Source organism: Solenopsis invicta, chromosome 12 (genome assembly GCF_016802725.1).
Source record: "Solenopsis invicta isolate M01_SB chromosome 12, UNIL_Sinv_3.0, whole genome shotgun sequence".
Taxonomy (NCBI): Eukaryota; Metazoa; Arthropoda; class Insecta; order Hymenoptera; family Formicidae; genus Solenopsis; species Solenopsis invicta.
In genome coordinates, this window is record NC_052675.1 from 16,249,307 (window position 1) to 16,274,390 (window position 25,084).

General features: G+C 33.8%; 2 protein-coding genes across 2 annotated transcripts; one reads left to right on the forward strand and one right to left on the reverse strand.

The window, feature by feature from the left end:
• The first annotated feature begins 875 nt into the window (after positions 1 to 875).
• On the forward strand, positions 876 to 22,238 carry LOC105196016 (tyrosine kinase receptor Cad96Ca). The gene is made up of 8 exons (XM_011161732.3): positions 876 to 1,992; positions 17,363 to 17,610; positions 18,074 to 18,186; positions 19,423 to 19,846; positions 20,003 to 20,179; positions 20,426 to 20,776; positions 20,854 to 21,159; positions 21,452 to 22,238. The coding sequence occupies exons 1-8, from the start codon at positions 1,938 to 1,940 to the stop codon at positions 21,686 to 21,688; spliced, it is 1,911 nt and encodes a 636-aa protein (XP_011160034.1). The 5' UTR covers positions 876 to 1,937; the 3' UTR covers positions 21,689 to 22,238.
• Positions 21,407 to 24,402, reverse strand: LOC105196017 (cytochrome P450 9e2). The gene has a single exon (XM_011161733.3). It carries the CDS (start codon positions 24,192 to 24,194, stop codon positions 22,653 to 22,655), a length of 1,542 nt encoding a protein of 513 aa, XP_011160035.1. The 5' UTR covers positions 24,195 to 24,402; the 3' UTR covers positions 21,407 to 22,652.
• Between the last annotated feature and the right edge of the window lie 682 nt (positions 24,403 to 25,084).

Genomic DNA, 25,084 nt, shown 5'->3' on the forward strand with positions numbered 1-25,084 from the left:
AATATTTATTTACGGCACATAAATATTTATTCTATAAGAAAAAATGATACTTATATTAAATTAATGGTACTAAATAAACATATATTTACATTGAATAAATATTTCATTGGTACTATTCGAATAGATATTTATTAAAATTTAGCAATTTTTCCTTCAGTGTGGGGCTTAAAAATACATATTTTTGTGAGCAAAAAAATTTATTCGGGCAACAAAACAAAAAGAAAGTTGGAGTGCCTTCAAAATTCTAAAAATAATGCTTAATTTCACAATAAATCCGCCACTGAAGTGGTTGGAATTCTACGCCATTGGCGGTTTATTTTCTCCGGCCGACAATTGCGGCTTGTACGACGACGATGATGGCGGCGCTACCGGATCGGCATCTCAAAGGCTTTGGATATCCGAGATATTGAAATTATTCGGTATTACATATGAATTAATTAGTAAAACACATAAATCAAATACGTCTTGAAAATAGATGACGTCAAGACAGATTTTTTATGTAAAATATAATTATATTAATTATATGTCATAAGAAAAATTGTTGCTTCTCGAAAGAAACTCTCAAGAGATTATCATTGTCTTAAAATGACTCTCGATAATATTCCTTTAAGATCTCTCTGTATTTTTCACAGTTTCACTTTTCTACGATTTTCGACAATTTCCTATTCGATATAATAATAGTAATAATTGAAGAAGAAATTGATATACGCCTCTGTTTCTTATATGACAAATTCTCCCTCATCTGCGTTCTTTTGCGCAAGCTATCCTTAACATCTTTTGCATCATAGAATTCAGGAATCCATAACCCCAAGGGGCCCAGACTGATATACGTCACTGTGCCGATTTACCGAGTACGGTCGGGGAACAGGTCGCGACGTCGCGGCCCCACAGTCGCGTCGGCGCTCCGTTCGCCAGCCGTCGTCAAACTTGTTCCTCCTTCGGGCCCGTAACGTGTCTCAGTTATTTCACCCGATGATGTGCAAACCGTAGATTTCGAAACTCGTAATCTGCAAATTCGAGGGGTACGCGAGTGTCTGAATTCGCATTGGATCCACTGCTCGGGGTCCTTAGCGGTCCCCGAGAGGACCGCGATGTCTCTGCGCACCGCGGCGGGCCCAAGCCCGACTTGAGAGGACGACTGAAGAAGATAGACTACCAACCGATTCGTGAGCAACGTCCCAAAAAATTAATTGCCCCTTGATGATACTGTTAATGTCGAAATAATAACAATCGGCTTAACAAATATTATTAGAGAATTTCGTAACAAAATATTGTTGCAATAATTAAATTAAATTAAATAACAAATAATTATTACTCGAAAATCAAGAGAAAGTAGCGACTACCAGTCGATTCGCCACGGGATCTCGGAAGAATTATACACGATGTGCGCGCGATGTCGGAGACTCCAGTAATTTTCCATTTTCGTAGTTTAGAATTGACTCGTATATTTGCAATCGCAAGCTCTGATTGAAATAAGAATGCGAGAACATGTGGAGCAAGTTTGTAAGCAAAGGTGCAAAGGATGAAAAGTAGAAAAGATGCGTGAAGAGAAAACAGACTTGCGTGATCAACGAAAGGGATGCGATAATAATGTATGCGGTTCGAGGATAAACACTGACTTTATCAGCAATTCTCAGCACTATCTTTGAACTGGACGATCTGCGCGTCCGACTCCAGCAACAAATTGGATCTCCGCTTCGGAGGACCATATTTAGATCTGACTGTCGACGAATAGTAATTTCTTCTAATGAATACAAATTAGATGGATGATTGCGTTAAAATCGACGAAGTGTGCGTATCTTGTAAATATCGAGTGATCTGTGAATACCGAGACGATTCGAGTGAGATCGCAGTGAGAACCGGATGAGACGTGTCGAATGGAGTGACGCTGATATTTCTCGCAGATCATCGTCATCGTGGATCATCGATGTAGCGCGATGTCGGCCTGGTGGCCTGTCGTGGCGGCGACGCTGTGCTTCTGGATATGCGCTGGTGAGTTTAATGCAGGACTGTGACGATCGGTGGATTGGAACGTATTTACGTTAGATTTAAAAAAAACATAATCTAAACTTACTGCAACGTTAATTAATTAAAATAAATAATAAATAAAGAATTCGTCTACTGATACTTGAAACAAAATATTTTGAAACGTGCAGTAGATACGAATCTATTCGCAAAATTAATGATCCGAAAGAAATCAAAGGTCTTTAGAATTTGTAGAGGAAAACAACTGCGAAATTGAGAATTCATGGATACAAGAATTCACATTCCGACATTCCATAAAACGGAAGGCATGTTGGCAGAAGTATCCGCCGCATGCAGCTTTCTAGATGAACATAGAAAACAATCTACAGAATTTGTGGAATTAATAGCTTCTAAACCATCCATTTTTACAAAGACTTAATGAGAAAAAAATACCAACCGTGATTCCATAAGAGATAATAATGAATTCCTGATTAAAATTCTTTTTTTATTAAAAATAATTTAATTTTCAACATCAATATATGTATTATGCTGTTTTGGAAAGGTATATCTGTGTGAGATGAGTTATAAATATATATATGTATACGCTTTCTAATATGTCATGGAGAAAGCTGCATATTCAGATGTACATGGATGTTTCAGCGCAATCGCGATTACTCTAATATCTAAGCACGCAAAAGATTGCTACTTTAATATCTAAACAAGCAATTTACTTTTTAATCTGGGAGAGATAATTTTGTCATTCGTAAAAGACAGCGGAGATGCAAAATAACGGCGTTACCTTCGGTGTGGTAGATCTAGCTTACGCCAACGATTCCTTTCTCTCCAGACCAACTATGCTATTATAAGTTGCCTTGCCATGTAACAAGATACCTTTTGTGCAACAACAGTCTCACCACGTTATTTTCACACAGTCATTCGTTTCCATTCTAATTTTAATTTATAAGAAATCTTAAATTAATAATTGTCAGAAAAATCTTTTTGAATACTCTTTAAATAATCTTCACGTATTGACCATAAAATATTAATTATAACAGTCTAATTAAATTTTTAACAAAGTGTACAAATAACTCTTTTAATTCTTGTAATGTTTTCCTAAAAATAATTTTTCTACTGTTATATATGTTTATCTTAAATTACAATCATAAGCATAAAAATATAATTTTATATTTTAAAATATATATTTTATATTTATCTAATTTTTATCTAATACTAGAATATATTAGATAAAATATACAATTTTCATTATATTACATTAAAAATTTTTAAATATTTTTAAATAATTAGTTGGACATAAATATGATTAATTGGATATAAATAGTATCGAAGTTGTGAAAATCTAGAAATATCCAGCACGGAAAATGATGCAATAATGCCAATATATTGTTTAAGTCACGATGTCACTATCTATGTCGCTATCCATAATCATTCTCGATGTCGAGGGATCTCCGAATTTAAGTAAATAGAAAGTCCACAATCTCAAGAAAGTCGAAGGCCTTCAGAGCCAGCCTTTTGTCAAGTCCCTCTTTCTCAACTTAGATAATTACCGAAGAAAGCCGGAGAGCAACTGATCGCGAGCGCGGTAACAGTTGCGACACGATTACGAGAATGTGCATTCGAGAGCGGCCGAAGAACGCAATCAGAGCAAAAGAGTGTGATGGAAATGTTGCATCTCTATAAATGTACGACGATACATGAAATCGCTTCGATAGATTTTAATTAGTCAAGTGCGTAAATGGCAATCGAATCTCGCAATTATAATTTAATCCTTGGCACGGAATTCCGCACGATGAGCTGAATTCCAGCTTATACAAGAAAAGAAATTAACAAGAAAACAGAATATTTTTTACAGTTATTTCACAAGTGAAATAAAATCATATTATCGATGTAATTTATTATTAAAGTGACAAATAGTGATAACCACACATTTTCAGTTTAAAATTATAATATTTATCTGTAAAGAATATATTTTGAAATTTTTATTGTTTTCAAAGAATACGCATTTACGTATGTAAAATGTTATTAAATATAATTTATCAATATTTTATTCTATTGCCAAGAATTAGCGAGAATCTAAATAAGCTGAAATAAATAAAATTCTAAGACGCATGCATTCCTCAGTTCTAGTTTTTCTAAAATCGCGTATAGCATGCATATTGCATATTGCACCTCCTGTCGATCTTGTGCACGTACATCACACTTGACATGATTAATCTTTGGTGGAGTAATTAACGCGGCCAGGAAGCATGCGGTTTTGCGAATAATTATAGCTGCTTCGCAGTGGAGCTGTTTCTTTACGTTGAAAACTTCATTCATATAATCAACTTTCTTACAAAAATTCAACATCTTACAAATTAATGATTTTTTGCCTACAAGTGTTCTTTTTTTTTTAATTTTAATTTTACACGTTATATCATAAAATTTATTAAATTTGCTATGCACAAAATGTTTGTACACATTGTAACTTTTTTAATATAAAAGATTGATATTGAACTCTGTCTAGATTTCTATTCTCTCTCTTTCTCGATATACATTGCAGGCATGCTTTAATGTTTTTAATGTTGTGCAGTTCGTGAATGCGAATTGTACTTGTAATGAATGCAAGCGTGCGATTGCTGGATTATCAGAATTTCTCGAGCTACGTGATTTGAATATTTCGACATCATTTGAAAGTTTGAACAGAATATAAGTCGGAATAGCAATAGCTGTCGCTATGCACATTGTGTGTGCGCACATTGTAGCTCTACTGGAAAAATAAAAGCGGACAGTCTATGCATGCCAGGAATACCCGCGATAGCCTCGTAAACCCTCTTTTTGCGTTCTCGTTAACTGATACCATACAATAGTTTCTTGTGAAATCTTCGCACTCACTAATTTGCCGATTGTGATTCTCCTTTAAATAATTACAAGTAATAATCAGCTCAAATATAATATAAAAATAAAAATAATTTTCATTCATTTTAATTTATTTTATTCGGCAGTTATTATTGAATTCTTATGCAAAATGTTTCGTGTATATTGCAATATTTATCGATTGAAAAAAAAAGGGAACTGCTACGCTCTAAACTTCTTCGCGAAGAACGCGAAGATTTGTCGCAGGGAATTATCTTAAAGCAGTAAAACGGTACATGAAGAAGGTCGGGGGAAGTACGCGCAAATGGTGAGGACAAACTTTATTCGCAGCACGGTGAAGCAGTGACACGATCGCAAACTCGCCAGACGCGGGTATTAATACGTGCACCTGGCGGTCGCATAACCGGGACGCAGACATTCGACAAAAACCGGTGGTTAAGTCTCACAATGGGAGTCCGCCTTGATTCAATCCTTCCTTTTCCAAAGACAAAGACAATGAATAACTATATCTGAGAAATTATTTGTGAAAAGCAGCATACAGAACAATGTAAACGTCACGCAAAAAGTAATTATTTTATAAGCAAATAAATGTATATAAATATAATTTTTAGGTAATTATTTTACAAAAGAGATTATTAATATCTCTCTAGCATACAGAGCAGAATATATTCTTTACTTTCCAAAATTTGTAAGAAAAGTGAAAAAATCACTGATATGTAAACTTTAAATAAATCGCTCGAATTGTTTTATTTTAAAAATAAATTTAAAAAACAAAATACAGCTCTCCATTTAATATCATTTTTACGCAAGTGCTGTTTATAGTTTTATCTAATTTTTACAATCTGACTTTAATGTTTATTACTTATTGATAATTTCCTAATTAAATGCTATTATATATTCACTTTAACTATGATTTTACAGTTACTCTTTACAAATGTAACAATCACAATGACATTTAATGATTTGACACACACTTTAACTGTGGATTGGAAGATCTAAAGAATTTCATCAAAATGTGCATTGAGAAGGACTCGAATTAGGGTTGAAACATATTCAAGTAACATGTATGTATTGATTAGTGTAAAATATATACTCAATAACTCACGTAAAAGTAATAGTAATGGGTCAGAGATAGGCAATCTTTGTGAATTTAATTATTATCCTCAGACTCTTTCATATATATATAATATTATTTATAATTTTTTACTTCGTCAGTATGTGTCTACTGTTAGATTTATTGCAATTATTTTCTTCATGTTTAATACAATTATTATTTGCTATTTACTATTTTTATTTTATTTTTCAGCAAATAATTAATACATAACGAATATTAATATGAAATTTATTTGTGCCTTAAAAAATGGTTAAATCTTAAAATTTTTAGCTGAAAATGATTCGTTTCTTTTTTAAAGGAAGGCGGCGGAAAAAGAGATAAGTAGCTAAAGATCTTGTATGAAATTATCGATACAAGACTTCGCGAGAGAATTAACAACGTTCAAGCACAGAGACAGTCGTACAAACCGGGTCACCAGACACCGAGCAAGAACCCATACCTAACCTTCACTGACACCAAGGCTCGTCGGCCGTGCTGATGAGGAGGAACGAAATGCGTTTCCACTGACTCGTAGAATTCCTTGCAATAGCACGGTCGTTGGGCCATCTTCTTCACGCGCGCGTCATATCGCGATTTATTAGTCACGACGCGTTTACTTGCGTTGCGTGTCGAGGCTTCTTCACGATTCTAGTTTCCGGGAAAGACAGGTTTTTTCCACAAAAAAATTCTACAAAATAAATGCGTAAACATATACCTGAAGCAGAAACCAGTATCCAAAGATAAAAACGTAAAATTAAATCTTAAAATAGTGAAAATTATAAAAAACATAATGCATTAATCAAAACAAACTTGATTCAATCGGAAAAGGAATTTAAACAAACTTCTTTTAGTTATTATAATTTTTTTCCTAATTTATTACAACTTTTTGCATAATTCTTCAATTAATATGACAGCCATGTCATTTTAATTTTCACGGCAGAATTTGTATTCGCGCATAAACGTTCTTTTAGTAATTTCAACTTAAGGCAGGAAATAATCTCATCAGTATGGCGGATGCAAATGCGGTGAACACATGTTATTACGGTGCAGCCATAAGATCGTTTATGCGGGCATTCTTCTCACCAGACAAGAATCGCTCGCAACCAGTTCTAGACAACTCTTCGACAGTTTTGCGAGCTATTTATTGCACCCGTTCGTTGTCGTTAATGCGCTTTTCCCGACGACATTACATTAAACAGAAATTGCCTATGTCAGTAAATAATGAATATTGTAAACGGATGTTCCCATTGTTGTCGCAGTCGTTTCTGCAATGAAATGTTCAAAGAATACATCGATAATCGTGCGCAATCGTTTCTCGTCTATGACATCTTCCAAATAATTTAACATATCGATGTTTTAATACAGCGATATAGTTATTGGTGTAATATTAGGTCCGTGTACAAGTTCGTGAGATATTTTGACAAATTGAAACATTCGCAAAAATGAGTTGTAGCAACATTATTTATTCAAAACGGTTTGCATTGCTTTTAATAACTTCCTGCCAATGTTAATTTTAAAAGCAACATAAAGTATTTGCGATAAACAGCGTTGTTACAACTTACTTTTACGAATGTTTTAATTTGTAAAACTCTTACGAACTTATGTATTGACCTAAGGATCTTATTTAGTGTTATAAATCAAATTCTTGCAGAATAAGACTCTTTTAAATTTATAATAAAGTAATGGTGTATTCTTTCATTAAGATGGAAGAATATAATTTATATTTAATCAATATTTGTAAATATGCTATATATATATAGCTATTAAAAATCATGAAACGTTAAAATTTAAACGCTTCTACTCGATAAGAATGTTCATTACCATTTTATAATAATTTGATTAAAAATTAATTGATTAAATTTTATGTAACGATTATATGTAATAACTTTTATATATCTTTTATCGTTGATGTTAACATAAGAATTTGCATAACTCGTCAGCTGCTATTTTTATTAGTTGAAACCTGGATTACCGCAATTAAACGTGCGATCTCAAAGAAACCCCGTATCTTACAACTTTTGCGACAAGTAACGTGTTTTAAACGAAAACAGATTAATATTTTAATATTTTATTTACTTAATAAATATTTTCCAATACACTAAAAAAAAAGTTTGATATTTATGACTATAATTTGTAGTTTTTTAGAGTTTTTTATATTACTGCTAATGTTAGTAATAACAACTTTGTATTTATAATTTTATCAACTATGACAAAATTTTGCTATAAATTATAATTTTTAAAACATTATAATAGAGTAAAGTATTAAAATATTTGAATGTTAAAAATAAAATAAACATTGTTATATAACAGATACAATCACAATTATAGTAAGTATAACTATTTTTCAAGCATTCGCTTATTATTTACGTAGTAATAATAACTAATAACTATAAATATATAGCTGGCATCAAAATAACTGTAAATTATAGTTAAATTATAGTTATTGAAATAATTTTTTTTCTCTCAGTATATTGGCCATTTTTATAATACTTAGCATAAAACCATCTGTGTAAAAACCATCTGTGTAGAACTCTACATAAAATAACTCTATTTTAATTACTATGTTCCCCATGTTCCCTTTACCACGTTTTGAAAAGTAATTCGAAGCAAGATAATCTTTGATCGTCCTACTATTCATTTAAAGATAGTAAGCTCTCTCTCTTTTCGCTAAAACCAAATGTCATCTCTTATTATTAGTTCATGGGAATCCCGGAGGAGGATGTCAAGCCTTCTCGAGAGCGTTACGTAAAGATCGCGCTTCGCTGGCTTATTCGCTCGGCTCGATTTTCAAGCCTCGAAAGCGTCGCCATGCATGAAAGTGAAGCGTCACGCCGGAGAATATTTAAGGACCGACGATGACCTCACCAGGTGAAGTGAAAGTTCTCCGGTTTGCTTCGTTTCGGTTCTCAGTTCGCCACGGTCGAGATGGCGGAAACAAAAAATGCTCTTTCGACACCCAGAGTATCCGGAAATACGAGCGCTTCAATGACATCACGACCTTGGCCCGGTCAGATATTTTTCATAGTTTTTTCATTTTCAATTAACAATTTATGATCGTATTTTAAATATTTCATAATCAACACATTTATCACAGGTTCATCATAAAGAGCTAAGTTTATTGAAATTATCTAAATCGAAATCCTAGTAACTTAACATTTCAATCAAGAATATTAAGATCAAACGAAAATTCGATTTTCTTATTATTCTGATTTTTTTCGATAAAATTTTATATTTTTCGAGAGAGTATAAATTCTTTTTTTTTTTTAGTATATTATAAGAAGTTTTTCTGAAATTTGTGTTACATATAATGTAAAACAATTATCAATGGTTATTTGTTAAAAAAAAAAAGAAAATAAATTAATCATTTTTCTTAGCAGCAGAATTAATATTTTTCTGCATGTAAATTAATAAATCGGTCCCAGGAACAGAACGATTGTTCTTGGAAACCACTTGAGATATTCAATTCATCGAGAGACGAAGAAGTGATCGCGTCTGGTTAACGAGAAAACATCGTCGACTCGAAGGCTCCGCAATCCAGCGACGGAAATCGAGTGGTTCACTTTCAGATCCTGTTGCACGTCTCGCGTTACTATATCGCTGCACCATTCCCCATGAGTCACACGAAAATTGCACTTGCCATGATTGCACACTCTCTACACTTTGGAAATCCCTCGACAGTGTACGAGACACGCGGAAAAATTGCATCGTCTCTTTTAATTTTAACGAAGCGGTTCATCTTCGCACTTTCCTTACAATTATTTATTAATTCTATCTATTAATTCGTTCACCACTCGAGATTCGTTTAAAATCGAGATTACAAACTGCGAAAAGTTCTAGAGCTTAACGAGTAAGGTACTTTAATAATTTGCTCTGATAATCAAGATAGTTACTACCTAATAATGTAAAATTAATCGTGAATGTCTTGTTTAAATTAACAATTAATAAATTGTTCGATATTACTAAATCCATTAATCATATTACGCGCGTGTTTAAATTCCTATATAAATCGGCATGAAGATAGCCGAAAGAATACCGTCGATGTGTAATGGGGCGGCGATTTGCCAGTGATGTATAGGCGCTAAATTATTGTGAGTCGATACATCGGCGCTGATTAACGATGGCAAATAATTACGACGGAGCGCATCCTCGACCGTTCAGTTAATTTGCGATCGACGATCGGCCAATCAATTTCCGGGCATTGCTGGGTTACACCTGTCTGTGTCGAAGCGAGAGCTCTCGCGAGAGAAACGAGCTCGACGCATAAATCACGGGGGCCGGACTTTCTAGCCATTAGCGACAGCTCTAGCGATGAGCGCTACCGCCTGCCTAGAGCCATCAGCAACGTGCTCGATGGCCTATTCGTCTTGAAGAGCGAGCTTTAGCACTTTGCGGTTTAACTTAAATGCTCATAACGTCGACAAGATTTTTTTCGAATATCCATTGATTTATTGGAAAGCTATTAGAAATCTCAATACCGAACGCTATATTGACATACAAGCCCCATCATAAAATGCACTAGCAACACAACACATTAATCGAACATCAAGCGAAATGAGAAATTCTTAATAAAAATAAATTTCTTACATTTGACATACTTGAAAAAATCTTCTGAAAGAGAAGATATGAGAGAAGAGAAGATATACGAATATAAAGATATTCGTTAATGTTATAGATAGCTCGACAGTTAATTATGATATGGATGAAGGGTCATATATGTACATCGAGAGAAAAGTGATATTTGTGATATATAATTATATATCTAAATAATATATCTTAGATATATAATTTAGATATATAATTATATATCTAAATTATATATCTAAATAATTAGGTGCTCTATTTCTATATTTGTTATTGTTATAATGTTGAAAAAATTATACTATAAATTATAATAATTAAAACATTAATATAGTGAAATATTAAGATATGAATACCAAAAAAAAAATAAATAAACATTTCTATGTAGTAAATATAATCACAATTGTAGTGAATATAATTACTTTGTTAATATTCACTTACTATTCACATAGTAATAAATACTAACTAATAACTACAATTCGCATGATCAAAACAACTATAAATATATAGTTGACACCGAAAACGAATTATAGTTAAATAATATGATGGTTTCAATCAATTTTTTCTTTCAATGTATAGAACATAAGAAATATATTTTTATTGTATAATAAAAACAGTAAATAGGTAATATATCATAAATAGACATCACATTATATAATAATAATGATATAACGAATAATAACCAGATGAATTAAACATCTATAAATTATTCACTTAAAATAAATTTTAGTTTTGCAGAAAGAGAGAAGGAAAGGAAGAATTCTTGTTGGCAATTAAAGCATGCTATATATGCAAAAAGAGCATATTAAATTAAAAAAAAAAAGAAAACGTTAGATGCGGAAGGGGGACACTTTCCGTTCTGTTTTACATGGTAATTATATTGGATCGGCCTCAAGGATTATTGTGAAAGGATTGAAATACCGTCTGCCTACTCTCATTTACCTGCCCGCTTTTCAGAAGCCTCTCACCTCGAGATGACAACGCACTTTTCTCTAACTTTGGCTAACTGTAACTCTTCCTACAAGATTACACATAGTTGAGTTTTTTTTTTTTTAACTAAAATGATCACTCTTGCGGGAATAAATATTTTTCACGCCGTGCACAAAGGATAATTATATCGAGTTGCTCTCAAGGATCATTGTGAAAGGAAATTGAAATTCTACCTGTCTGTCTTTTTTCTAAGATTCTGTCACCTTGATGGCAGTGAATTTTATTGCATTAACGGCATGCTGAATTAACAAAGACCGCAAATGCTTTTTCTCGGTACGAAAAACGTTAAACTTATCGAAAGATGATATTTTCCATTTATTAGAAAAAGAAAAATGTGAAAGGGGCATTGTGAAAGGATCGAAATTGCCCATCTACCTCTTCCATCGTACTCTCACCCCGATGATAATCGAGTTTCTCTCAAAAGTAATTAATAAATTGCGGTAACTTAACCGCAAGTTTTCCTCTGGAATTTTAAACAAGTCAGATTTTCGTGCCATCCGCAACAAAGTAGTTTCATCGAAGGAGTGACATTCTAGCTTCCACGAGGTTTTCTCCTCTCGACGAGTAAAATGTTTCGCTAAATTACTTTAGCAAACAGTTTAATAAATTATTTCCTCTAAAATTTTAATTGAACTACATCTGCGCAATTAAAATCATGTAATATCGAGATACTTTCAATCCCGTTTTCCCCGAGGTAATTCTACCAGGATAGTCGACCAAGGATTACTGTGAAAGGCCTGAGACTCCACCTGCCTCTTTCGAAAGCCCCTCCGCGGGGAGTACGGCGGAGTTTCCTTTAACCGGTCATCCACTAAGTAGGGCGACCTGCCGCCGGTGACTCCAGCGAGCACCAAGATTTCAATGTCCGAAGGACAGCGCGCTCGGTAATGATAATTCGTGCCGCGCTAACGATCATAGTTGCAAATTGATGGGGATATATCGTGCACGGCTTTCGATTAACTGAAGAGTATGCGATCGGTGATCACGCGATACTTGTAAGTAATATTCTTTGATGATCTAAAATACCGAAATACATGATTCTAACGAGAGGATGAAATACAGGAGCCTGCGGCGCTTATCGTGCCATTATCTTATCATCGCGCTTATCATCATGCTCGATAAGAAGTTGGTAAAAAAGACGCGATGCTCTCGATGGGCGTACCAACACATTCGCAAATGCGAAAACAAACACACGCACACGGTCGTTCGGTCGCACTTTCATCGTCCCACTTTCTCCGTGTTGTTCGGGACGGATCGCCGGACTGACCATGCTCTTCGTGGTCTCATGAGAGAACCTTTCGCACCTTCGTTTCGATTCCTCCGTTCGCCGACCGGCGATGTTAAAGGTAGAAAACGCATGGACGAAATCCGAGAAAGTTTGAGGAATCGTATCCGCGTCTCTCTTACGTTAGACACGTCACTGTATCCGGAGGATAACGATTCGAAAGGAAACTCGTTGCTGGCCGATTTGGGAAAGTCCCAACCGCAATGGCGGTCGACTTTACGATCGGCGTTCACTCGCTGCATAAGAATGCCCTTTAATCCTGCGTGTCTATTTTAGCTTTTTTAAAAAGAAACTGGTTTTATAGAATATTTTATTACGACTCTACCGTGACAGTTTTAATGACAGATCTTTCAGTAATTTGAGATAGATCTTAGAATAAATCATTCTTTTGTGCAGTTTGATGATCTGTAACATTTTAAATTGAGAATGTTTTGGTTATGCAATACGAGCTGAAAGCTAAAAGTTATCAAAATTCTAAAACTGAAGAATTTTCTAGGTTTATTCTTTTTTTTATCAACAACAAAAAATTTTCATCGCAAATGCCCGAATTTTGGCCCTGAAACTAGCAAAAAAAGAAAACAATAAAAAAATTGATTTATTATAATTTTTGCAGCAAAAATTACTATATTTTGTTGCAATTTTAAATAAATAATTTTTAAACAAGTAAGTTGATCTAAAGAAATTTTTGCACGAATATTTACTAGAGTTTGATTAGTATATAAAAAATTAGATTTAATTGATAATACTCTACTTCCTCATCAAATTTGCAAATAAGTATACTAAGAAAAAGAATTTAGTGCCTTCAACAAAGTCTGTTTAATCGAAAATTTTTTAATTGCGACCAAATATTTTGTTTTATACAACAAAAAATTTGGTTGCTTCTCTGAAATATAAATAAAAAAACATATTTGTTTACATTAACTAAATAATTTTGTTTGGTATATTTTAACCAAAATTATTTGTTGTTACAACAAAAGATTTTCCCTAATGTACTGCAAAATGCGATTTTACATAAGAATCAGAGTAAACAAAAAATTAACTTATAAACTCAAATTTTACATAGATATTCAAACGTAATACTAGAATATTTTATGAAATTTATATATTTTTGATAATGTTTTGAGATATAACCCTTACATCCTTAAAACTCTGCCAAAGCAAAATTTGTTTAGAAAATACTGAATAATATGATTTTATTGATATCAATATCAATTATAAATCTATCCAAAAATTTAGCGTTAAAGTTATTAGAATAAATAAAATAATATTAAAGTCAAACTGTTTTCCAAGCTTGTACGTTAATTCTTTCATTTATGTTGTCACCGTGCTTCTATATTATCAATTGACAAGTCATTAGCACTGCTTTGATGAACAAATGAAGAAATGAAGAAAGGGGAAAAAAATAACGGTGTCTGATAGAGTTTCTTAGTCTGTGACAAGTGACGATGTAACCGTGGTTTACGGTACTACTCAACGTCATCTCGTTAATACTTCGCGAGAGCTTGGTGTGCGTGGAATTTTTATTTTCATCCAATCGTGATGCGACTGACATTGATACGAATGCGCGATGCCGATTATGGCGAGAGCGCGCCGCATTACAATGAGCCGCTTGTCTTCGCTTCGAGTAGCGTCTCAAACGCGCGCGGCGCGTTATAGCGGTATTGAAGTCACTGCACCGTGAGAATACAGTTACTGCGCTATATTCTCATGAATAATCGCTGCGATTACGACGAAGGGTGAAAAGAGAGCGCGAAGTAAAACCGCTACCATTATGAAGATCGTCACGGTTACGTCGCTCTTCGCGAAAACACTACTGCCGCGTCTTCCTCGATGGAAGCTCATTGACTTGAGAACGATTGTTAGATTCAAAACAGACGTTGGATGGCAATCTGTTTCCCCCGCGTTGAACCGTGGGGCACGTTGTGAAGAGAAGATGATAGTCTCTAAATTATGCCATATATTATTTTAACGACGGATTCCGCTAAATCTGATTTAACTTTTTGCTTCGAGAAGTAATATTATTCACCAATGAGAACTCAATAATATTTCTTCAATTTAGTTTATTTCACTTATTTTTATGTGTTGCGAAAAAAAATCTAATCTTAAAAGTACCGTAACAAAAAACGCTCGAATTGTCGATAAATTAATATAGTAATAATTATAAGCAAGAATTCAGCTAACAACAGTGAGTCGTAACGAATAAAAATTTAATTAGTATATAAATTTATCTTCAAATAGCAATGTTCTAAATGTTTATGTGGTTGAAGAAGGCTTAGTACAGTCAAAATGTTCCAGATGTGAAAAATCTACTATTTTAATTAGACATCTTTTTTGTTATCATCTATAATTTTCGGCTCATAAAATTGACCTTTTTCCAACATTGAATCTAATCTAATTTTTTATACGATCGACTTTAGGATTTGTCAGATGCCAGATGAAGATTCGAATAGTATAGCGATACTAATAAGAAGCAATTCGTGTTCGCGAAAAGGAAGCGAGCACGCAACGGAAAAGCGCATAATGGTGTGCAATTAAATTCGATATTCATGAGAAGAGTTCATTATCACTGCTCGGACGAAGCCGTAGTAAATTTAAATTTTGCGAATCGCGAACGTGCACGCTCGCACGATGCACTTTCTATTTCTAGTATATATGCGCGCCTTTCGCGCCATATCAGATCGACCGGCCGGTATCATAACGCTCTTCGTGCGACCGCGCCGCCGTGACTTTCTATTCCAAGCATAACTCGCCGGACCGATCATTCCTAATGAGAGAGGTCGAAGGATCGTAGGCGTGCTGAATCGCGGCACGATTATTCGTCAGTGACGCGCAGTCAGGTGTAGAACGCCGCGAAATCCAGTTATTGTTGTTTTTTTTTTGCACGGGAATATCATGAAAATAGTAGATTCAGAAAAAAAGTTGTTAAGGATGTATATACGTATCATGTCTCAAAATATTGCCAAAAAATATAAAAATTTCAATAAACTGTTCTAATATCACGTTTGAGTATCCGTGTAAAATTTAAGCACAATTCACTTATTGGTTCAAAAGTTACTTAATTTTTTATTCACTCTTAATTTTTATGTAAAATCGTGCGTTTTGCAATATTTGTTTGCAATTTTGATGGGAAAGTACTAATTAAAACAAAAATTTTACGTATACTAATAAAACTTTAATAAATATTCATGAAAAAATTCGTTTAGAATCATTTACTCGTTTGAAAGTTATTTATTTAAAACTGCAGCAAAATATAATAATTGTCGTTGCAAAAATTATTATAAATCAAATTTTTCATTGTTTTTTTTGCTAGTTTCAAGACCAAAATTCGGGTATTTGCAATCAAAATTGTTTGTTGCTGATTAGAAAAAAAAAGAATAAACTTAGAAAAATCTTATGTTTTTAAATTTTGATAATTTTTAGCTTGTACTGTATAGCTTAAACATCCTTAACTTTACTAAATTTTTCAACTTGATTGAATTTCTTTAATCCAAATATTTACGTATTTAAGTTAAATACATATGTTAAATATATAAATACTCAAACCGAAGTTTATTATTTATATATTTAAGTCAAATACATAAATAAATAGTTAAAGTAAAAAATTTTAATCAAGTTGAAAGATTTAATATAGTTAAGTTGATAACTTTTTTCTGCGTGTACAACAAGCAGCGCGGAAATCACTAATTATGCTACGAAGACAATATGAGAAATTACATGTCTCAAAGAAAATTCTTTGACAAAAGTCTGCAATACAATCGCTCTCTCTACCTCAATTTTCTTTTCTTCAACTTTAATTTTTCTTTTCAAAAAGAAATTTCCTTATATACTTTCTTTTGCTGTAATTTCAATTATTATCTAATTAATTGATTATATAATTAATTATATACATTTAAATAATTATATAATTAATCAAGGAGGATATATTATAATATTGGTAACACAAAAGATTACAGAATTAGAGATAGATGTATTAAAACGGAGGTTTCATACGTGAGAAACAGACAAAAATACGCGAAACGAAAACGAGGGTCACAGTCTACTTGGCGATATGAACTCAAAATCCAGGAAGGAATGCATATCAAGGCCGATCTCTCGGTGCGCGCGCATTTCCACCCACTGTTCTCTCTCATTATCGTTCGGTAAACCCGGGACTAATTAGAGCTCGAGCGTAAAGCAACGAGCTTGAAATGTGCTCGCGAGGAATCGACGCCGATTTGAACGGGATTTCAGTCGCGTTGTCAACCTTCCGTGACGGAAAGTCATTAATTGCCAGCGGATTAAATTCAAATGCCCTAAATGCTTCAATCGAGGACTTCGATTGTTGCAATTACAAATGACGAAAGACTTTGGCAAGACGAAATTGAAACTTTGAATAGTGTATAAAAAATACAAGTATTATGTATAAAACCCCAAAAGATTTAAAAAAAAAAGAAATTGAAGAGATAAAAATCGAGTGTCATCTTAACGTAAAGCGTAAGATTCTTGAATGTTTCAGAATTTCGAAAATTTCAAAATATCGAAGCACTAAAGAACTTAAAAATTTTACAAATCGGTCAAATAGCAAATTATTTTACTTATAGGGAGCCAATTGAGCGATAATACACCGCCCATAATGTGGCTGGATCGGAACTGGAGGCTTCCGGAGACTGAGCCGGTGGGGAACGTCATAACCAGGGTTCGCGCCGAGGACAACGAGCAAGACAAGTTGACTTACGGTCTGGAGCCGCACGATCATTACAACGGAAATAACAAGCCTCAGCCGCCATTACCTTTCTTCATCGATAACAGGACCGGCATAGTTTTTCTCAACGAAACTCTCAAAGGGAGAGTAAGTACTTTTGACAACTGTCAATATTGCTAAATCATTTAATAATTTTGATGAAAATGTAAAACAATGACTTTTATAATTAACTAAATTACCCGTATAATTTGAAGTATATTTATAACCTTTAGTGGTTAGATAATTTGTTAAACAGATTGTATATATTTTTTTTTAATTGAAGTTAATTAGATTTATTTAAACGTTATAAAAACTCGTGTTTTAAACTATATGTAATACAAAACTTTTCAATTAAATATGTGTTCCATATATCTCGATATCTATTGTAGAAATAAAAACAAAAACTGTTTATAATCGAATAAAAATAAGGTTTGTTAGAAAAATGTATTACGGAGAAAGAACGCAGTGGGTCTCCGATGTTGGACGAAGGCACAGTCTACATATACGGCATTCGCGAATGCTCAGATGTCGAGTCGCTTGAATTACGATTCTTGCTCATTCTTCTTTTCAGGCAGGCCAGAACCTGTTACTCTATGTGACCGTTTCTGACGGTCAGCTCACAGCGAAGACTGAGGTTTACGTCAACATCGAGAACGCATCGGCACCGAATCGGGGAAAGACAAGGTGCGTGGCCATGTACTCACATACACACACACATACACACACATATTGGCATTTTTATTAGGTCGATGTGATTCATTATGTATATTAAAAAAAAGAAAACGAACATGACGACGCAGAACCTAAATGCTGCATTCCAAAAAAAGGTGAAATGTATAGAAAAATATTCCAGACATATCAGATAATTTGCATTAACGTTGAAAATTAAATTTCTAAAATGTTTTGGATTTCTTTAGAATAGAGATAAATATGTATTGTTCTAATGTAAAGTGTTCATAAAAATAAATTATTAATTCATATTTTTTAAGTCTAGAAAAAATTAATGACAAATATGTCATTTTAAAATTATTTATGGATTTCGGTCAAACGATAATAATTCTGAAATGTGACAATATGCAAGATCTCAGCTTTTAGCGTCTTGATATACGTTGCATTTTTATTGCGTCATTTTCAAATAATCCTTTGCGTCGTATATTCAGATTGTTTATTCAAATTTGTTATCTGTATTTATTAATACAGATACAATCATAATTAATCATTAATACAATCTTAATTTGAACGAAAGTCTTTTACTTTTTAAATTAAAAAATTATTTTTTCAATGAATAAAATCCGTTATAATAGCTCAACTTGTTTTAATTATAATTTAGTCTAATTCGATACAGAAATTCAAAAAATTGATATAATCAACATTTCAATGAAAACAGTATTAAATTGAGCGAAAATTGATATTTTTGCTGAATTCAATATAGCATAAGTGGCAAGGAAAAGCATGTGACCTTAAGGGGACTAAGCGGTGATCCGTTCTATTATTCATGCTCCACTTCGTTAATGATAACAGACACGGTTTAAAAAAAAATTGCAGAGTGCAAGAAGTACCTGTTATAAAAGAATTGCTTACGTAAAACTGCAATATCTATGTGTATGAAATTGATATAAATATTAAGAAATAAAACATCAACAAAAATATTAAGTCTAAAAAATTATACTACTCTTTAAATCTCGTGAAGTAAAAAATCATTTGAACATTGCACGGACTCAATTTTCTTTTTACAGAAGTAAATTTTTACTCTTATTAGAGTGATAAATTACTCGAAAAATTGCTCAATTTTCACTCCACGAGATTTAGAGAATGTACAATTAATGTAAAGAGAAGTTTTATAATTGAAAAAAATTTCATTAGAAATAATGAATTTTTTTTATTTAAAGAATTTTTCCTAATAATTTATTCTTTTAACAGGATACCATATCCAAATCAACACGGTGCCGGTGGCCGGATACGACCGCCCTTCGGGATACCAAATATCGGGATACCAAATCTGCCGAACTTTCCCTCGCCTTTACCTCCCTTACCACCGAAACAGTATCATCCTGAAACCACAAAACTCGAGATAGAGAAAATAAAACCTAACGATAATGACAGCGTCGGCGGCGGTACCGTCAGTACCGTCAGTACTGTTACTGAAGAGAACGTCCACGTAAACGAAGTAGAGGGTCCTGCGTTGAGCTCGAAGGTCTCACCCTCCGCCGCGCCGTCTTCGCAAGACATGGCGATGACGCTGGTACCGGTGGCGGCTGGATGCGTCCTCGTTGTAGGTCTCGGCATGGGCGTTTGGTCCCTGAGGAACAGATTTTGCGGCAGTCGCAAATCCAAGACGGACACGGTACTCAAATTAAAATTTATTAAAAAAAAAAAAAAAATAGAAGATGTAACTTCTTCAACTGGATCCTCTATTATGAAATAAAATTTTAATTTTTTAATAAAAAACACAAACTTTTTCCATCTAAACAAGATAATTAAGACAAAATGTGATTTTCAGAAGGAACAGGCGACAGTCAGTGTTTCTAATCTATCCGACGATCCTTCTCTCGTCCTGAAGAGGTGGCGAGGTCCAAAGGCTCACAATAATCGTTACCAGCCGTGGGAGAAAGAATTCCAAGCAGGCATTCAGAATAAACAGGAAGATAAATGGGAATTTCCCAGGCATAGATTGAAGGTATGATCATTAATTTATACTTAACCATTAATTAAACACAGAACCAATAATTATTTGCTAAGTATTATTACACTGTTAAAGTGGTCAAACGTAAGAAAAATTAACTAGCTAATTAAATTTAATAATTTCATAAATTTATACATTTGTTAAATAAATTTCAAGTTTCGATAAATTTATAGTTCCAAGTAATTAACTAAGTAATTAAATAAGCAATTCCATATTAATTAATTAATTAATTATTGCTAGGTCTTCAACATCCTCGGCGAGGGTTGTTTCGGTCAGGTGTGGAAGTGTGAGGCTCTAGATATCGACGGCAAATCCGGCCCCACGATCGTGGCGGTGAAGACCCTAAAAGAGAATGCCACCGAGCGAGAACGATTGGATCTCGCGCAGGAGCTACGCGTCATGAAGAATCTAGATCCCCATCCCAACGTAGTGCGGCTTCTGGGATGTTGCACCGAACGGGAACCCATGTTTGTCATTCTGGAGTACGTGAGCGGCGGCAAGCTGCAGAGTTTCCTCAGAGCCTCCAGAGAGGAGAGGAATCATGGAGGGGCAGGGTTGACCTCCAGAGATCTTACTGGATTTGTGTATCAGGTAAGTGATCGAGTTTTGAATCTTCAATTAGAATCTACGGTTAATTGATTAAATAAATTCGATTTTGTTGCTTATAGATCGCCAAAGGTATGGAATACCTGGCGTCAAAGGGTATTATCCACAGGGACTTAGCTGCCAGGAACATCCTGATCGACGAGAACCGTGCGTGCAAAGTGGCGGACTTTGGCTTTGCCAGAGACGTAGCGGCTAATCAGATTTACGAGAGAAAATCCGAAGGTAGACTGCCAATCAGGTGGATGGCACCTGAAAGTTTATATGATAACATATTTTCCGTTAAATCGGATATCTGGAGCTTCGGCGTCCTGATCTGGGAGATCGTGACACTGGGATCGACACCGTATCCTGGTCTCGCTGCCGCAGAGGTATGGATATATATAATCGTCTGTTTTGATCAATTTTGTTAATTTAATTTATAACTTAATTAAATAAATTCAATTTTTTATTTTATTGTAATTTAATCGATTCAATTTAAAATAATGGGAAATTTTACCTAAATTATATAGATATATAATTAAATTCATAAAAAAATGGATTTATAAAATTAAATTAATAAAATTAAAGATAAAGTAAATTAAATCAGCGAAATTGAACCATTGAAAAAAATAATTGCGCAACAAATGATTTTAAATATATTACATCAAAATATTTTTTCAGGTAATGCGGAAGATCAAAGAAGGCTACAGACTGGACAGGCCTGAGCACTGTAAAAGAGAACTTTACAATATTATGTACTATTGCTGGGACAAGGATCCAGCATGTAGACCGTCCTTTGCCGAGCTCGTTAACTTGACCGAAGGCTTGCTGCTTGACGAGACAGACTATATTGAGCTCGACAGGTTTCCAGATCACTCATATTACAATGTGCTCAATCTCAGCGGAGAGAAACTGTAAAAACTCACGTGATGATCGTTAATGTTATGTCATCCGATTTTCGCATAGATAAGCTGCCACACGTTTCTGCAATAGCATTATCTCTCTCTCATTTAATTGAATGCATTTTCACATGATTACGCGAGTAAACCTTTTGGACTAAATTATCAAGCTGGCAATTTTTTTATCCTTTTAACCGAAAAGGATTATTAAATTATATACGACTGATCAAAAAATAATATTGCATTTTTGTAATAATGTTTAATGTTTGCTCGAGAATGATTTGATCCTTTTGTGCTCCTCATAGCATAAGACTGTTCGATCGTTCTGTTAAATACTCACGTGTGCGTACATACGATAAATACACGATTTGTAATAATTAAGAACGGAAAAAGCAATTAAATTTAAACGTGACGTCATACTTACAAGTCGAAGAAAAGTATTCCTAATACTTTAGTCGCTACTCATTCATGTCTAAACATGAACTTGTATATATGTATTGAGTTAAACATTGTTGTAAGTTATTGTACAATAGTGTGTTATAAGACTAAATAAATCTACATACATTATACATTTGCCAATACATATTATGTTTCCTATTTTATATATCATACGTATTATCGATTAAAATTTGTTATGTATTTCATATCAATGTTTAAAAGTTTCTTTTTGTATCTAGTAAACATATACCTAATGTTTTCTTTATATAAAGTTCTTTTGCATAATGTAAACGTACAGACCAACGATTAATAAAAAGAATGACTTCATGCCAAGGATAAAAAAAAAATTTACATTTGCATTTGTATGTAAAGATGTCAATTCCTGAAAGCATTTGCTTAATATTAAACTTCTGTAGTTTGTACATGCAAAATAATTCTTCACATCATTCGGACTACATGAAAGAGCCACTATTAAATTCTTAGAACTTAGTGTAAAAATTCAGAATAAAAGATTAGCGTGCATAAAAAATTTAGAATCAACACGACTAATGTGCTTTTGTAATCGTAGGATGTCGGTTCTCTCTCGGTACAACGCTCAACCAAAAACCGCCTTCAATCCGCATTTGAAATCCGCCTTTCTTCAACTTCACAGTTGTCGAAGTCTTCTCGCACGGCTTTAATTGACAACGAGCCAGAAGGTGAAATAATAAAGTCCTCGTCTCCAGCAATGCGAATCTATTGCCGATACACATTCTCGGGCCTAATCCAAATGGATGATAAGCGTCAAAATTACACTGATCTCCCTCGTCGAGGAATCTCTCGGGTTTAAATTTTTCCGGTTCTGGAAAGTACTGCGGATCGCGTTGAAGCGAGTAAAGCGGGATCCAGACATTCGTATCTTTTTTCACAAGAAACGGCTTTGCGTCCGGCAGTGTGGGGGGCAGCTCGAAATCTTTCGTACATAATCTCTCCGTCATTACTTGCACCGGATATTTTCTGAGAGCCTCATTGATAACTGCACTCAGATACTTCATTCCGTTGATTGCCTCGTAAGACGGATGACCGTTCGTGTCTTCCAAAACCTTGTCGATCTCATTTCGCAGCTTCTCTTGGACGTCTGGATTAACAGCAATTTCATGCGCCGCGAAGCTCATCAGCGTCGAGCTAGTCTCGAACCCAGCGACAAAAAAGATAAACGCCTGCGATGTCATGTTCAAAATGGACAATTCTTTACCGGGTTCCCTTTTATCTTTACTGTCCATCAGCAGCTGAATCATATCCGGACGAGTAATACCTTTTTCTTCTCTGGTCCTTATAGTATCGGCTACGAGGTTTACAAAGAAATCCTTAGTACGGTCATCCATTAACTTTATATTAAACAGACGTACGAGTGTCGGCATATGTTGATGCATCATGATTTTTATAATGTTAATTAGACCAAAATCTACCGATTTTGAACCGTAAATATAAAAATCGTTCTCCCGATCTCTCATCGAATCCACATTAATACCAAAGGCGCATGAGGCAATTACGTCATTAGCGTACCTCATGCTAACGTCTTTCATTTCCATAACGCGTTTGTCTGACGGTACGTTCATCAAGTACTCCGAAAAATTCACAGCGCACTCGGATATCAACTGAAACATGGTTTTCATCTTGCTAGCTGTAAAAGCGGGACTCAAAAGCACTCTCATTTCGCGCCACTTATCGCCGCGAAGGGCGAATAGATTTGTTCCGAATAGTGGATCTTGAGTGTCATTGCCAAAAAATTGATGATCTTGGAACGAGTCGAAATTTTTGATACCAATAGACTTAATCAGTTCAAGATCACGGAGCACTATGATTAATTGTGAGAAATTAAAAGCGCCAACGTACTTAGCATCGGGATGCACTTCATAAATGTTTTGAACAGCTTCGGCGAAGCTTCTTGGTCGGATTATAACTCTCCAAATCCATTCTAAGACAGATATTTGTTTTACGTGTGGAACTCCATGTTGTTGAAACGCATTCGTGTTTTTGCGGAACGAGTAATAATAAATGGCCAATACGCTAACTAATATTGATAAGATTATCGTACAGCACTCCATGATAGACGGTTTAATCGGAATATGCGATTAAACCTTCTTTCGTTCGAGATAAAGAACACCGGTGAAAGTTTATTGTCGATATCACTGTTTGCAGTTGTGTGAGGCACCTTTAGGTTATAATCCAATGTAATATGTTGAACGTGATCAAGTCAAAGCGATCTGCTCGTTTGGAATTCTCGCGCACGACTGCTGGTACTGACAATGAGTTGTTTGTTAAATGATTCGTCGCAATTTCATGACGTCATCACTTAAGAGAATTAGATAAGAGAGAAAGCAAGAAAAATAGTACTTTGTTTAATGTACAAAGGTAATGTCAATAACAAGCCGCGATCAGATGTTCACATAAATAATTTGCGTAATAAAATTATAAAAATTATAAAAATATAATTTTATTATTCGATAAAAATTAGCATTAAAGATGTTTCGGTCTTATAGTTTGGATCATCAGTATAATTAAAAACATATATTAATAATTAATGATAATAATATTATTGATAATTATTATCGAATAATAAAATTATATTTTACATCTGGTGTTGGTTTTTTATTGGCATTACCTTTGTACATTTGACTTAATTCTCTAAGCTCAATACTATTAGTTACTTATTTAATACTTTGTTACTTTATATAATGAGATATAGATAAGATTTAAATAAATTTAGATAAGAATATTTAATTAAAAAAAAAAAAAAAAATATATATATATATATATATAAGATGTTACATTTAATAAATCATTATTATTGTTACATTTACTGTATTTATTAATTTAAATTTGATTTGAAGTACTTTATAAACATTTCATCTATCAAAAACATGTCTACGTAAAGTATTTGAAATTAAAATTAAATTAATAAATAAATGAAATAAATGTAACAATAATACAATTT

What these genes read in the sequence shown, in the direction of transcription:
- LOC105196017 (XM_011161733.3), bottom strand. Translation starts at nt 24,194, where the DNA reads ATGGAGTGCTGTACGATAATCTTATCAATATTAGTTAGCGTATTGGCC.
- LOC105196016 (XM_011161732.3), top strand. Translation starts at nt 1,938, where the DNA reads ATGTCGGCCTGGTGGCCTGTCGTGGCGGCGACGCTGTGCTTCTGGATA. An exon ending in GTGCTTCTGGATATGCGCTG is followed by an intron (nt 1,993 to 17,362) that starts GTGAGTTTAATG and finishes TTTTACTTATAG; the next exon opens with GGAGCCAATTGAGCGATAAT. An exon ending in ACGAAACTCTCAAAGGGAGA is followed by an intron (nt 17,611 to 18,073) that starts GTAAGTACTTTT and finishes TCTTCTTTTCAG; the next exon opens with GCAGGCCAGAACCTGTTACT.